The sequence below is a fragment of the Oryzias latipes genome, chromosome 20, assembly GCF_053564925.1.
Source record: "Oryzias latipes strain Hd-rR chromosome 20, Olatipes_Hd-rR_3.1".
Classification (NCBI taxonomy): domain Eukaryota; kingdom Metazoa; phylum Chordata; class Actinopteri; order Beloniformes; family Adrianichthyidae; genus Oryzias; species Oryzias latipes.
In genome coordinates, this window is record NC_136256.1 from 21880750 (window position 1) to 21895370 (window position 14621).

A 14621-nucleotide genomic window follows, 5' to 3' on the forward strand; every position below is an offset into this window, starting at 1 on the left:
ATTTCCAACATGTTTGACATAAACACGAGGCAAAAAAAATAAATAAAAGAACATACTGCAAATAGTAATTTATTTAGACGTTAAAAAGTCTTACAATATAGAGCTCCAGAAAAGATAAAATTTGTCAAAGAAAAGAAAACATGCTGTATACTACAATGGAGAAGACATCTCTCCTATCATGCAGAGGGTTGGAGCTTCCTCTGGGTAACACCTGTAAGAAATGTCACCAAATTTTAATTGGTTCAGGTGACCTTAAAGAGAGAAATTAACCGATTACACTTTTTGGTAAAATGGCTACATGTGCACAAAAAGTGGTTCCATTTTTCTTTCTGAACCCTTTGTTTAGGTTTTCACAATTACACTCGGTAAATTACCACCCCAGAAGCCTAAATCCAATCTGTTTAGCCAATCAACTCATTTTGAATTCATATTTGAAAATTTCAAGTCTAAATAAATATTTTTGTTCCATCAATTAGTAGTGCACCCAGGAGAACCTCAAAACCCTTTTTCTTCCCAATGCAAAAAATAAAAACAGTTGAAGGGAATTAAATTAACAGACCAAAACCCAACATAATCTGAAAAACTAAATGGTGCCAACACATCACCTCCGATAAACCGTTCCACCTTACGTACGTCAATACTCTGGAGACATTTCTGGACTTCCATAGTGGAGATAAACTTGCCAAACTCAAATCCCATTCAAATAAAACTCGTTTCATTCAGGGAACAATTCCAATTACCACTCCAAGCTGGTCAGCTATGACTAGATCTTTCAAAGCAAAAAATGTCACCCCTTATAATAACCTTTCATTGAAGACATGTCCTTTTTCAGGTTTTAACTGCATAAAAACTACTCGAACAAAACATTATGATTTGAAACATCACATTCTTATCCTCCAATTCATCTACATCTGCCTGGTTTTGGCCTTTGCCATTGGGGGTAATTTAGGATACTGAGCTTGTTGGAATTTATAATTCCCTATGAGAAAGGGGAGAAGTAAAATAAGGAGAAGTTGCCTTTGAAACAAAATGCAGCAATTTTTTTATCATCAAAATGTGTTGTCTTTTTGTGTCCTTTGAAGAAACTTTTATATGCTTTGGCCACGGGGCGTTTGTCACAGTTCTGTTTCTGTGCTGGAGGGCACATTTGGGTCTTTCACAATCTTGTGCCCCTACTCGGTCTTCTGAAGCTCTCCGCTGGGTTGTGCACATGGGGAGCGCAGACTCTTCTGCAACACATGGGCATCTGCTGGCTCTATCCTTTTGTAGTAATTCTTTTTTGTCTCGATGATCTCAAAGCCAAACTTCTGGTAAAAGTCAATGGCTGATTCATTGCTGATTTGCACGTGACTGGGAAACAAGAGAGGAGAGCAAACATTTTGTTAGTTTAAATATCAATAAAATAATTGAAAAAAATATCCAACAAATCCATTCAAAATACACCAAAAAGAAAAAAAATCAAATTAAAGATGTATACAAATATAAGTTTAATTAAAAATATAAAAAAATGAAACTCTAAATGCTTTGGATAAAAATACTTACAGGTAAATGTTGTCAAATGTGCCATCCTTCTCGCATATGTTTAGCACATGGTTCAGCATCTTTGTACCTGCGGCAAAACAGAGCAACATTTTAAAAACAAGGCATCATTAAATTCCCCCAGAATCTATTCGGCAGAAAATAAACATAATTTACCAATTCCGAGTCTACGGTAGGGGGCTAGACACCCAAGTGTCATGATGTACAGTCTTTTCTGGTTCTGAGAGTGATCCACTCTGCAGCACACAGCCCCAACTGCAATGTCGTTAAAGTATGCTGCAAGAAATAAAAAGAGATCCTTACAGAATGAAAGGGATTTCTTACCTTAACCCTTCTATACATTATTTTGACTATCCTAACTCTTTAACTGTTGACGTAAATAATGCTATTCCGGCAGTTTCCGAAGCAGGGAAAAGCAGTGTCATGCTGATTTGAAACACTTTACAGTGGTGAAGTGCTTACGCAATCAATGGAAATCAGCCGATTCTATTGCGGAGAAAAAAGACTTGCGCCGATATCGGTACAAAACCGACTAAAGTATTGCGTCTCGGTGCAAAGCCGATATAAAAAGCTGCTTTTCTCCACATCAGAATCGGCCAATTCATGTCGATCAGGTAAACGGTCCAAGATTTAAGGTATGTCACAGAGCATGTTATTTAGGCGTCACCACAACAAATCTAGCGTTAAGAGTTAAATTATCAAAACAAGACATTAACTACTTTTAAATTTCTTCTATTTTTTTTCTGTATGCATCAGAATTTTCTTTAATAAGAAAAGCACTTTTTTAAAATTATCCAACTGTAATTTTTTGGGATTCTGTTCAGGAGTTGAACTGAGGTCTTAGAGAGATAAAAAGGATTTCTAGCTGGTTGTTGTATAGAAATATTTGCTAAACTGGATTGCTTTTTGCTTATTTATAGCTTAACTGCTGAGCTAACTTTGCCTCCAATCCTTTTTTAAATATTGTATTTTTATATTTCTAATTGTCAAAACTGAATTAGATGCATTCGTTTACCATTATCTTAATTTATAATTGTTTAAACAAAGGCAAAAGCAAAGAAAATATCAAAATATGATGTTAAAAATACCATGTCAAGTCCATTGACTATTTAAGAATCCAATAACTTGCTTGTACCCTTACAACAACAACAACATCTGTGCTTTAATTTCCAATGCAGAGCATAAATGTTATGAAGGATGTAAAACAGTGCCGATTTTTAAAGATGAATCCACATCCATCTTTGAAACAACCTGTAGGTTGTTTCAAATGCCCAATAATTAATTGGTTTTCCTTAATTTTTTTAATGATTTCATGTTGGCAAATTCAGTCATACATTTTGAAATTCTTATCTAAGGATAAGTGATAAATTCTTATCACTTATCCTATACTCTAGTTGCATCATGCTCCACATGATCCGTTTAAAATAAACTTCAGCAATGACTTGATGTTGTTTTAAGTTCTGAGTTGTGTTAAGTTACTACATGAGTCATCTCTCACCTAGCTTTGCAAGCTCTCCAACTTCCAGAACATCTTTGTAAAACTTGTCGTTGTAGCTGACAGGGAAGATGACTTGATTCAGCCGTTTCAACTGCTTAATGTTGTGAGGCGTAACGTCCCCCAACTCGATCCGGCTACTGGAACAAGAGCAAAACGGTCAAATCACAGACAAACAGGACAACTAAGCTAAACAAGCTACAAAATTAGATCAACTGAATAAGTTACGTAGTTTAAAAGTTATACTGTTTAGAATGCTGGACAAATAAAGAGGCTTTGGTAAAATAAGTACATACCGTATATTATTTTATGTACATTATAAAAATGCAATTTTTGACTCACCAAAGCCAAAAATGGCTTTTATTAAAGTAATTTATTTTATATTATACAAAGCCAAAAAAATATCAATAAAGAAATAATTCCAATTTAATTAATGAAGTTTCATCCCTATTCAGTTTAAAGGATAAAATATGTAATACTTTTTTTTCAACTTTTTTTACCACTTGATCAAAAGCCTGTATTTTAACAAAAAGTACAAAAGTTAAATGTTTCCTTACTACAACAAAAAATGGTAAAATACTGAAATTGAAGTTAAAAAAAAAGAACTGATTTGCGCAACAACTGAACACAAAGAAATCACTCTTCATTCAACATTTCCTCATTATTTCCTCTATTTTTTGGCATTCGATGCATTCATATTTTACATTATTTAAACAAAGGTAAATGCAAAAGCAAAGAAAATACTAAAATATCATGGAAAAAATACTAAGTCAAATAGAATATTTGTCATGAACGTCTACTGATTATTCACAGCTTTAAGAATTACAAAAATATTTCCAAAAGAAAATGTTTTAAAATAATATTTTCCATCTAAAAAGAGAAACCATGTTAAACTTTAAAAGCTTCAGCGTTACTAAGATTAAAATAAATTAATTTTATGTTCAAAACTTACATTAAAAGAAAAAATAGTCCTAATACAAAAGTCAACTTGACCTTTTGATGCGTTTCAAGAAGTATAAATAGGACAGCCAAGTGTCCACAAACAGCGGACAGACACGTGTGTTGCATTTCCAAGTACTATGTACAGTAACGTCTGAGTCTGAAATGCGTATTATTACTCAACTACGTATAAATTGAGAAGGTATCCAGACGCACATTTTCAAAAAACGCAGAGTGCTGCTGCATAACTGGCGGCGGTACTTTGACAGATCCAGTTGAGCCAAGCTCCTAAAGTTGCTGTTATGGCTGCTATGCTATCATTATGAACTTTTGACACAAAGCACAGACATGGGCTTATTTATCACGATAATGGTTGAATAATTAAAAGAAATTATACACAACGTAATTAAATTAAATGTATTCACAAGCACAACCAGAGATATCCTTGGTATATCTACTAAGGTTAGCTAAACTGAGTTTACTGACTCAGCTCAGTACTAGCAGCTAGCTGGTTAGCTTAGCTTTTAAGCCACAAATGAGCCGAAAGCGGCGAGGAGCAAAAGTAACAGTACTGACAGTGTTTTTCAAGTATAAATTTTTTTCTTCAATATATATAAACTTTTAGATAAATACGAAAATTAAGTAGCTTGGCACAATAACTAGCCCCGTCGTCCCCTCATCTTCTCCCCAACACAGTCAAGAAACTTTAGTCGTGCTAGTATTGCTACGCTACATTTTTGTGACCTAAAATACTACACTCACCCTTTCATTTTAAACAAATGGTGTCCCCTATTTTCGAGTAAGGTCTATCGTTCAGTCAGGTATAAGCTATGTCTATTAAAAGAGTTGGTATTCGGGATGCCTCCCGTTTTACTCTCCACATGTAGCTAGTTGCGGCAATTAAAGTTAGCTTAACCGCCACACTTCTACCACGATTGTGAGCGTCAACTCTGACCCCCGCATGCGCACAAACGCCATTATGCAGACTCAATAATTTTTCCTGAATTTTGCCTTTCAGGATTATAGTTGGTTTCTGTCATAAAAGATGTGTCAATGAGCCTGAGTAAATGAATAGTTGATTTGAGTTAAGTAATCAATAACGGTTTACGTAGACAAACTGGATTAAGCATCGTTAATGTTATTTCAACACGACTCACATGAGTAGATGGTCAATGATCTACGATAGTTGACTGACTACCTGTCGATACATGTTTCTTTAAACAAACGGCACGAAATATCGCATAAATAATTTAATTAATATGAAAACGTTTTATTTCAAGTTCAATTGCATACTTTTTCTTTTATCTCGATTTCTTTTTATTTTAAAAATATTTTTTTATCCTGTCTGTACATTGTGTCCCATTGTTTGTTTATTTTCTGTACATTGACTTATTGTTGATTGCCATTATTAATTTATTTTTTAAAGTTCTTATGTTGCAATAAAAAGAATGAAAAAAGTTACACTTTGTGGTTTCAGCCTAAACTGTATTTAAATTATTATTTTATCTTTTATTTTGTTTTTAATTATACTTATCTGTTTACCTTAAAAGGTTGTATTATACTGCTTTTCCGAACTTGCATTTGTTCTGGTATAATTCTATTAGTTCTATATTTTAGAAGCTAAATTAAGTCTTCTTTTAATGACAAAAAATATCCCAATGTTTTCAAAATCTCCATATTTTCTTTTTTTTAACTAAAACTTAATTAAGACTCATTTTTAAATTACCACGACGATTACACAAACAATATCAAGTGGGTTCGCAACATTTGTGGTGTGGTCGATCACTCTCTCTAACGATCTTTGCAGAAATCCCTGGGTAGACCCAAAATGGCGGCAGTTGCAAGGGCCCAGCAGTAAAACTGAAGCTGCGCGAGTGAATGAAGTCAGCTGACCTCAGCCTCCTGTCACGCACCGCACAATCTTGCGTTTTCTCGTTCGAGGAAAGACAGGGAACGGACACCTTACGACCAGACGGTAGGACCATTTATTATCCCACCGTGTTTAGTTGTTTTTAACGGCGATTTGCTCGCGAGCTGGAAATGAAAAGCGCTTACTTAGCAAGCTTTCTTGTGTTGCGGTAAAAATTATTGCAATTTCGGAACCAGGCCGAATGAACAGTCGTTTCCACGAAACAGACTTCCCTTCCCAGCCATCTTACGTTTTCTACATTGTGATGGATAAATGTTTAATTCCAGAAATGTAAATATACGCGCGATTTAGCAACAATAAATCAATATTAACTTAAGCTAGCTAGTTTTTCAATGTCAAAGAAATCTCTCTTAGCATTGACACTAGTATCGGTACAAATCCGTAGCTATCTTAATCGGACTGCCAACCTCACTCATCTGTCGTTACGTCTTCCTTAACGGTATTAAAGGTTTTGTCTTTTAAAAACAACATTCCTCATATATCTTATCTGGGCTCACGGGGTCTGCAGTTAGCATCAGCCCGTCAGGGGGGTTTGCTTGGTCATCTCACGAACATGCAACATTTTTTGTTGTTGCTTGTTTTTGTTCTCAGGGCATCTGCTGCCTCTCAAACCAGATTAGGAACCTCCAGTTATGCTACTTAAAGTGTTCTGGCTCATCCACAAACTCGTCCCCCCTTTTTTCTTTTTCGATTTTTCGAAAAGAGTGAGAAGCAGTTCATCGAAGATCTTTACTGCCGTCTCAAACGATCATTATCTGTAAACTGAAATAATCTTTGGTGGCTCGTGCTCTGTCTGTGGGTAGGTGGGATACCTATTCCACATTTTTTCCACATATATATTTTCACACTCATTTTTTTCTTTGTACTTCCCAGTTTTGCACCATGCCGCTTTTCCACTTCCTTAAAGATAGAGTTATGCCATTCAGTCATGTGCTACGATCATATGACCAAGCGTCCGAAACTTCATCAGAAGTTGTAATAAAATGTTCAGTTATTATATTCTAATGTCATTATTATAAAAGCGTATTTTGTAATATTGAGATGCCATAATGCCTTTTTAAAATAAACGATTTATTGGAGATGTTGGTTTCATCACTCTAATGCCTACCAATAAACCTTAATTTCTAACAATTCACATTATGTTGCTTAAAAACCCATAAAAAAGCCAACGTTAAAAAAAAATAACAGCTAAAAAGCCAAAAACGTTTTAATGAATTTCGTTCTGCAGTTCCTCCCTTGGCCACTAGATGGTTGCTTTACTAAAGCACACTTGTTTTGAGCGCAAACAGGAAGATTTCTACATCCGGGGGAAGGGCAAAAAAGGACACGCAGAGAATAAAAATAAACAAACGTGAAGATTGTATTTTGCACACAGTGGAGTTTTGTGTTTGGTATTTTGTATGTGCAATATATTGTTAATAAAGTTTATTTAAAAAAATAGAATAAAAATAAAGGTTGGAGGACCGTGTTGCAATATTTTCTAAATCTGCTGGGACTTCTGCATGCTGTTTGCCTTCATCTCTATGGGGGAAGAGGACACCAAAAAATGACAGCAGGAGCTTCAAGCGCAAAGCTTCTACACAACATAACCTAGCACGCAGGCAGATACATTTTTGGTTAGTAGCAGGGGTGGAAATGGTTAAATAGAAAGGCAATTTGCAGTTATAAATGAATATTTTGATTGAATGTTTTGCACTAGTAGAGTCAGATGTGTGCAAATCTGAAGGATGAGATGACAGATTGTTTACCCTTGAGAAATGAGGAGTAATGGCAATCTTTGTTTTAGAGAAAGAAGCAATAATTGAGGCTTACTAGTGTCAAACAAATATATATATTTTTATTTTAATTTATGTATTACTTGCTTTAAAAGAAGGGAAATACACTTGTTTACTATTATAACAGCTAATACTTCCCAGAATCATTGTTGAATCATTGAACTTGTGATTCAGCTGGAGCATAAATCTCAAGGTCTTTTTATGTTTCACTGAGTTCCTCACGCTTTTCTTTTCTTCTCTTCTTCCAGTTGGACTGCTAACCCGTAAAGATGGACATGTCCAAGCTGCCGAAAATCAGGGATGAGTACAGAGAGAGCGAGTTTGGATACGTTCATGGCGTCTCTGGACCAGGTCGGCCTTGGTCATGTGCACAAAAACACACGCATGAAAATATGTTTCTCACAGGAGAAATAAACATAAAAATACACAATTTCTGTCATAATAATATTAAGCAAAAATAACATTTTAGCAAGTCTAAATTAAAACTTTGTTGTATTTGTGTTGATTTTTGTAGCTGAAGTCTAATTTATTTTGAAAGACAGACTTTTTTTTAAAGAAAGATTGAAGAATCTGATTGTATTGGATTGATTGTGTTGGTTAAATGTCAGTAGCAGAACTCACATGAATTCACAATACTTTATACAACCGAGTTTGCCTTTTATGAGCAATTATATTCTTCCTGTTGCCAGTAAACATGCAACAACATATTTTCCCTACTTCCAGCATATTACATCTCAAACAGAAAAACAACCAGTTCTTTTCTTTTTTTTTTACAAAATTTGGTTGCTAGACCATTAAAGATCATCTTTTGAAGTTTATTTTAAAAGTGTTTTCAGTGGTCTTATAATTATGATTATGCCATTTATGCCCTTTATGCCATGTCCGTTTTCTAGGACATAGTATTTGCAGAGCGGCAGTTGTGGACGTTGGCGTGTAGAAGCCACACTCCCTCCCCTCATTGTTGAGAGCTCTCTGTTTACACTCTCCTGCTCGCTTACAACTCCCTAACCTAACATTAGTGGTGCAATAAAGATGGCAAGCAATACGATCTTTTTATGATTATTCAGAAATACTCAGAAATGCAATTTTAAGAACGTGTCAAAAACACATTTTTCAGTGGGTCTTTAATGAGTCTGCTGGTGTCACAAACAAAGGGAAGGGTCCACTATCTGTACGTAAGCGGCGAATACTGTCATGTAAACATGTGGTTTAGTGTGATTGTCTTCCGTTTGTGTTTTCAGTGGTGACAGCCACGGCCATGGCCGGAGCTGCCATGTACGAGCTGGTCCGTGTCGGCCACAGTGAGCTGGTGGGAGAGATCATCAGGCTGGAGGGAGACATGGCCACCATTCAGGTCTACGAGGAGACGTGTATCCTTACTGTGGAAAGGCCCGTTGAGACGATTGCTGCTATAGGACACTTTTGACGATAAAGCTTTTTAAAATCCCTCATAACAAGCTCACGCTATGAAGTGTTGCTCCATGAAACGTTGGTGGGTTTTCCTGACTACCGCTTCAGCTGGTGTGTCGGTGGGAGACCCCGTGCTCCGGACTGGAAAACCTCTCTCCGTGGAGCTGGGCCCAGGAATTATGGGATCCATTTTTGACGGGATCCAGCGACCCCTGAAGGACATCAATGATATCACACAGAGCATCTACATCCCCAGAGGAGTGAACATTGGAGCCCTCAACCGAGACTCCAAGTGGGAGTTTACCCCCATCAAGAGCCTGCGGGTATAAGCCGGTGCCAGCTTGATATGATGATCATCTTTTTTTTAAATGAAGTTTAATTTCTTTTATCATTGTCTTTCCCGTTAGGTCGGCAGTCACATTACAGGAGGGGACATCTATGGTATGGTGTTTGAAAACTCGCTCATAAAGCACAAAATCATGCTCCCTCCAAAGAACCGAGGCACGGTGACCTACGTGGCTCCGCCCGGAAACTACGACATCAGCGTGAGTTTGACGGCCTCCCGCTGCGGCCGCGCTTTCGGACAGCTGTTGTCCTGTGTTGACGCTGTGTCCTTCTGCGTCAGGATGTGGTGATGGAGCTGGAGTTTGAGGGTGTGAAGGAGAAATTCACCATGGTGCAGGTGTGGCCTGTCAGACAGGTGCGACCTGTCACGGAGAAGCTGCCTTCCAATCACCCGCTGCTGACAGGGCAAAGAGTGCTGGATGCCCTTTTCCCGTGAGTCTTGCGTCCTCCCTTTAACCTTTTCATCCAAAAACTTTGCAAAACATAGCGTCGGGGTTTTTTTTCTGTGTGAAGCTGCGTGCAAGGAGGAACCACCGCCATCCCAGGAGCTTTCGGCTGTGGGAAGACGGTCATCTCTCAGTCTCTGTCCAAGTACTCAAACAGTGACGTCATCATCTACGTGGGCTGTGGAGAGCGTGGAAATGAAATGTCTGAAGTACTGCGAGACTTCCCAGAGGTGAGTTTCCAGGAGCTGTGACGAAACTCCAACTGCTTCCTGGATCGGCTGACGGCCTTTTTTATCCTCATCAGCTGACGATGGAAGTGGACGGAAAGACTGAGAGCATCATGAAGAGAACGGCGCTGGTGGCCAATACCTCCAACATGCCTGTTGCTGCTAGAGAGGCCTCCATCTATACAGGTAAGCTGCACTGAATCTACCTTTCATCATGGCTAAGCATTGAGGAATAAACAACGAGTGCTTTCGTTAATCTCAATCTCGTCACCAGATCTCATAAATGTCTTTTTTCGACAGGAATTACACTATCTGAGTATTTCAGAGACATGGGATACAATGTGAGCATGATGGCTGACTCCACTTCCCGTTGGGCCGAGGCTCTCAGGGAGATTTCCGGACGTTTGGCTGAAATGCCTGCTGGTGAGTTAGCATTTGTAACGACTTTACAGTAAAAAGGTAAACTTTTGTTGTTCCTATAAATTATTCTGTCCATTAGGGATTTATATTATCATATGCTATATAGACTAGATCACTTTTTTAAATGCATTTGTTTATTTGAGTTCTCAGGACATTTATATCACACTTTCTGCCAACATTGTTGAAAACAGATTGAATTGGCAAAAACGGTTTTCTAATTGTGTCCTGAAGTACTACAAATTGATATTAGATTACCTCCTTTTTTTGTGTTTTCACCTTTGAAAGCTCTGAAATCCTTCTAATCGCATCATTTCTTTGACAAAACCGTTGAGGTTTTATTGTCATAAAATGGTTCAATTTTTATTTTTTTAATGTTTTTATTTTTATTTTATATGCACTGGATTGAAGTTTAAATGGAGGCTTTTTGTCTAATCCAAGCATATGAGTGTTTAAAGCAGTGACTCATAGGTGCAAATGCTTTTTTTTAATCTGCACACAGACAGCGGTTATCCTGCCTACCTGGGTGCCCGACTTGCCTCCTTTTATGAGCGTGCGGGACGAGTGAAATGTCTGGGAAACCCTGAAAGGGAGGGAAGCGTCAGCATCGTTGGAGCGTAAGTAGCCTTCTGCCACTAGAGGGAGACTTTACATATCCCTGTTTTTCTTCTTGTTTTACAATAAAACTGTTTCTTTGCAGTGTTTCGCCTCCTGGTGGTGACTTCTCTGATCCAGTTACCTCAGCCACACTCGGTATTGTTCAGGTAAAGTTCTCGTCCGGCTGATGCGCTTAACATTTATGTTTGGTTTAGTCTATTTTGTGGCGGATGTGTTCTTCGACATCTCCCTCCTGCGATAACGACTACCACCCGATTGCTCTCACCCCCATTCTCATGAAGTGCTTTGAGCGGCTAGTCATGCATCACATCAAGTCTACCCCCCCCCCCCCCCCACTCTGGATCCCTACCAGTTACCAGTTTGCATATCGGTCTAACTGATCAACCGATGATGCCATCTCCACAGCCCTCCATTCAGCCCTCACCCGCCTGGAAACAAAAGATTCTCATGTCAGAATGCTGTTCATCGACTTCAGCTCCGCCTTCAATACCGTCATCCACAAGCTGGACCAACTTGGACTCAACACCTCCCTGTGTAACTGGCTGCTGGACTTTCTGACAGGGAGACCACAGGGAGTTCGTGTCTGCAACAACACCTGCAGCACCATCACAATTAACACAGGGGTCCCCCAAGGATGTGTGCTGAGCCCCCTTCTCTTCCCTCTGCTGACTCAAGACTGCACCCCAACATCAAGCTCCAACCTCTTCATCAAGTTTGTGGATCACACAACAGTGGTGGGTCTCATCAACAACAACAATGAGACCACCTACAGAAGTGAGGTGAGCAGGCTGGCTCTGTGGTGCAAAGACAGCAATCTCCACCTGAATGTGGAGAAGACAAAGGAGATGGTTGTGGACTTCAGGAGAACTCCCACCCAGCACGCTCCACTGATCGTCAATGGTGCTGCTGTGGAAAGGGTGAGCTGCACCAAGTTCCTGGGGGTGCACATCTCTGACGACCTGTCTTGGAACCACAACATTGCATCCCTGGCCAAGAAAGCCCAACAACGCCTGTACTTCCTCCGCAAACTCAAGAGGGCCAGAGCGCCTCCCCCCCATCAGGCAGACTTTTCTACAGGGGCGCCATCGAGAGCATCCTGACCAGCTGCACCACTGTGTGTTACAGAGCCTGCACCACGTCCTGCCGGAAGACTCTGCAGCACATTGTGAAAACAGCTGAGAAGATCATCAGTGTCCCTCTCGCTGGCCTCTCGGACATTTATCACTCCGCCTCACCCGCAAAGCCATGAGGACTGCAGGGGACCCCTCCCACCCATCCCAGAGACACTTCCTCCTGCTGCCATCAGGGAGGAGACCGCAAAGTCTCCAGCCCAGAACCAGCAGACTCAAGGACAGTTTCCTCCACCAGGCAATAAGGAAGCTCAACTCCCCCCCCCTGTCCTACCCCCTCTGCCCCCACCACTCCCTGCTACAAACTCACACTGAAAAACGTTCACACCTGTTCAGAACATCATCTTCACCAAAGACTGCCATCACTGACTCATCTACTTACTGTTCTTAGCACTGTTGTCACTTTAAACTGTCACTTTAAGCATCTCATTGCTCTTTTGCACCGTTTAGATTGCTGTTATTCTTATTATTATTACTGTCATTTTATCTATTTTATTTTATTATTTTATCAGCTGCTTGCACTGTGGGGCGAGAGGAAAGGAATTTCATCTGTGCTCTATGTCTTGTGTATGCAGTACATTTGACAATAAAGCTGACTTTGACTTCGTTCCTTCAGGTCTTCTGGGGTCTGGATAAAAAACTGGCTCAGAGGAAGCACTTCCCTTCGGTCAACTGGCTGATCAGCTACAGTAAATACACCCGGGCTCTGGATGAGTACTACGACAAGCACTTCCCTGAGTTTGTGCCCCTGCGCACCAAGGCGAAGGAGATCCTTCAGGAGGAGGAGGACCTGGCTGAGATTGTGCAGCTTGTGGGAAAGGCAAGTGAGCGGTTGACACAAACATCCTGACAAAGGGTTAAAAAAAGAATCCCACATTTTCTATAAATAAACCTATATTTATCACCCTGACAGGCTTCATTAGCAGAAACTGATAAAATCACTCTGGAGGTTGCAAAATTGATTAAAGACGACTTCCTGCAGCAGAACGGCTACACTCCGTATGACAGGTAAATTACAGCCGACATGGCAGGTACTCCACCGCTTTACTAATCAGATTAAGGTTTTTGATTCTTTGTGAAAATTAAACCTGTATATTTTGGAGGAATTCATCTAATAAACAGTATTACTGTATCACTTTATGGTCATTTAATTCTTCTTCCCAGGTTTTGCCCTTTCTACAAGACGGTGGGCATACTGTCCAACATGATAGCCTTTTATGACATGGCACGGCATGCGGTGGAGACCACAGCTCAGAGTGACAATAAGATCACCTGGGCCATGATCAGAGAGCACATGGGAGAAATCCTCTACAGGATCAGCTCAATGAAATTCAAGGTTTGTTAGAAAACATCTTCAAAATGAGATTCCATTTGTGTTTCTGGGTATATAGTTAGTTTACCCTAACAGAATGGTGCTAAACGGTAAGTATTTGAAAAAGTTTTAGTCAGTTTTATGGGCCAAAACTTCTCTATTTGTGTGTCCAATATATAACTCTAAATGTATATACTGTATGTTTAGTTTTTTTCTGCAGTTTCTTTTACACATATATGTGTGTTTTTAGGACCCCGTGAAGGACGGCGAGGCCAAAATAAAGGCCGATTACGCCCAGCTGCTGGAGGACATGCAGAACGGTTTCCGTACCCTGGAGGAATAGGCCTCCACTTCCTTTCACTTTCCTTCTCTTGTCTCCCTCCAGTGCAGGATCACATTCCATGTATTCTTTGTGTGCTCCCGTGCTCCTTTGAGTGATTTTGTGCGAGTGCGTAAAAATAATGTGGAGGGGAAAGAGAAAGATGTACTGTACTCATTTTTTTTGTTGCCTCACGTAGGCATCCTCTCAATCCTCTGCATGGTCACCAATCGTATGTGTGCGTGCGTCCTGACAGATGGATGTCACCGGCCCCTTTGTTCCTTTCTCTGTTGACATGATTTCTGTGTGCAGCCGTGTTGCTCTTCCTAAAGAGGATTGTTCAGTTGATGTATTGTAATTCACAGCCCATCTGTACAGAAGAGTATTGAATATAAATTTAATAAGATCAGTCTATTTATTGCCAGCATTTTGATGTAGAGGCTTTCTGTTTGTTTTTATGGTCGTGTTTCATGCTGTTGCAGTGTTGTGCAGTTTGCTGTGTGAATGTATAAGAGTCAAACTCTTGACGCTTTCGCTGTCCAGCTGTTTCATCATGTTACTCCCAAAAATATAAAATAAAAAACGGGCAGAAAAAACAACAACAATGTGATGTGGGATTTTTTTCTTTGCTTTCTTATCCTCATTTTGTCTAATTAATGCTGCAGTTAATGCTGTTGAACTGGTCTCTCTGCATGTCAGTAACATCCGGTCCATTCTAT

General features: G+C 39.5%; 2 protein-coding genes across 4 annotated transcripts; one reads left to right on the forward strand and one right to left on the reverse strand.

Moving 5' to 3' along the window:
- Positions 1–53: 53 nt before the first annotated feature.
- Positions 54–4937, reverse strand: naa50 (N-alpha-acetyltransferase 50, NatE catalytic subunit). Of its 3 annotated transcripts, none has more exons than XM_011488941.4 (5): positions 4736–4937; positions 3038–3171; positions 1696–1815; positions 1543–1609; positions 54–1350 (listed from the first exon to the last, which is right to left on the reverse strand). In XM_011488941.4, exons 1-5 carry the CDS (start codon positions 4741–4743, stop codon positions 1173–1175), a joined length of 507 nt encoding a protein of 168 aa, XP_011487243.1. In that variant the 5' UTR covers positions 4744–4937; the 3' UTR covers positions 54–1172. The 3 variants fall into 3 exon arrangements, with proteins under 3 accessions (XP_011487243.1, XP_004081108.1, XP_078794362.1); XM_004081060.4 differs by having other exon boundaries at positions 3038–3174; XM_078938236.1 differs by lacking the exon at positions 4736–4937 and adding an exon at positions 3987–4123 and having other exon boundaries at positions 3038–3174.
- An 835-nt stretch (positions 4938–5772) lies between these two features.
- On the forward strand, positions 5773–14507 carry atp6v1ab (ATPase H+ transporting V1 subunit Ab). Its single transcript, XM_023950213.2, has 15 exons — positions 5773–5948; positions 7927–8029; positions 8920–9048; positions 9197–9411; positions 9496–9633; positions 9714–9865; positions 9947–10109; positions 10184–10292; positions 10407–10529; positions 11026–11140; positions 11224–11287; positions 12888–13091; positions 13185–13279; positions 13436–13607; positions 13834–14507. Exons 2-15 carry the CDS (start codon positions 7948–7950, stop codon positions 13924–13926), a joined length of 1854 nt encoding a protein of 617 aa, XP_023805981.1. The 5' UTR covers positions 5773–5948; positions 7927–7947; the 3' UTR covers positions 13927–14507.
- Positions 14508–14621: the final 114 nt, after the last annotated feature.

Bases quoted from the DNA above. Each gene is read 5' to 3' on its own strand.
- naa50 (XM_078938236.1), bottom strand. From the start codon at position 4,102: ATGCAACACACGTGTCTGTCCGCTGTTTGTGGACACTTGGCTGTCCTA. The intron at 3,175-3,986 runs GTAAGTTTTGAA...CTCTTGTTCCAG, and splicing joins GGACTATTTTTTCTTTTAAT to TAGCCGGATCGAGTTGGGGG. The intron at 1,816-3,037 runs GTGAGAGATGAC...TATTTCTTGCAG, and splicing joins TGGAGAGCTTGCAAAGCTAG to CATACTTTAACGACATTGCA.
- atp6v1ab (XM_023950213.2), top strand. From the start codon at position 7,948: ATGGACATGTCCAAGCTGCCGAAAATCAGGGATGAGTACAGAGAGAGC. The intron at 10,110-10,183 runs GTGAGTTTCCAG...TATCCTCATCAG, and splicing joins TACTGCGAGACTTCCCAGAG to CTGACGATGGAAGTGGACGG. The intron at 13,280-13,435 runs GTAAATTACAGC...TCTTCTTCCCAG, and splicing joins GGCTACACTCCGTATGACAG to GTTTTGCCCTTTCTACAAGA.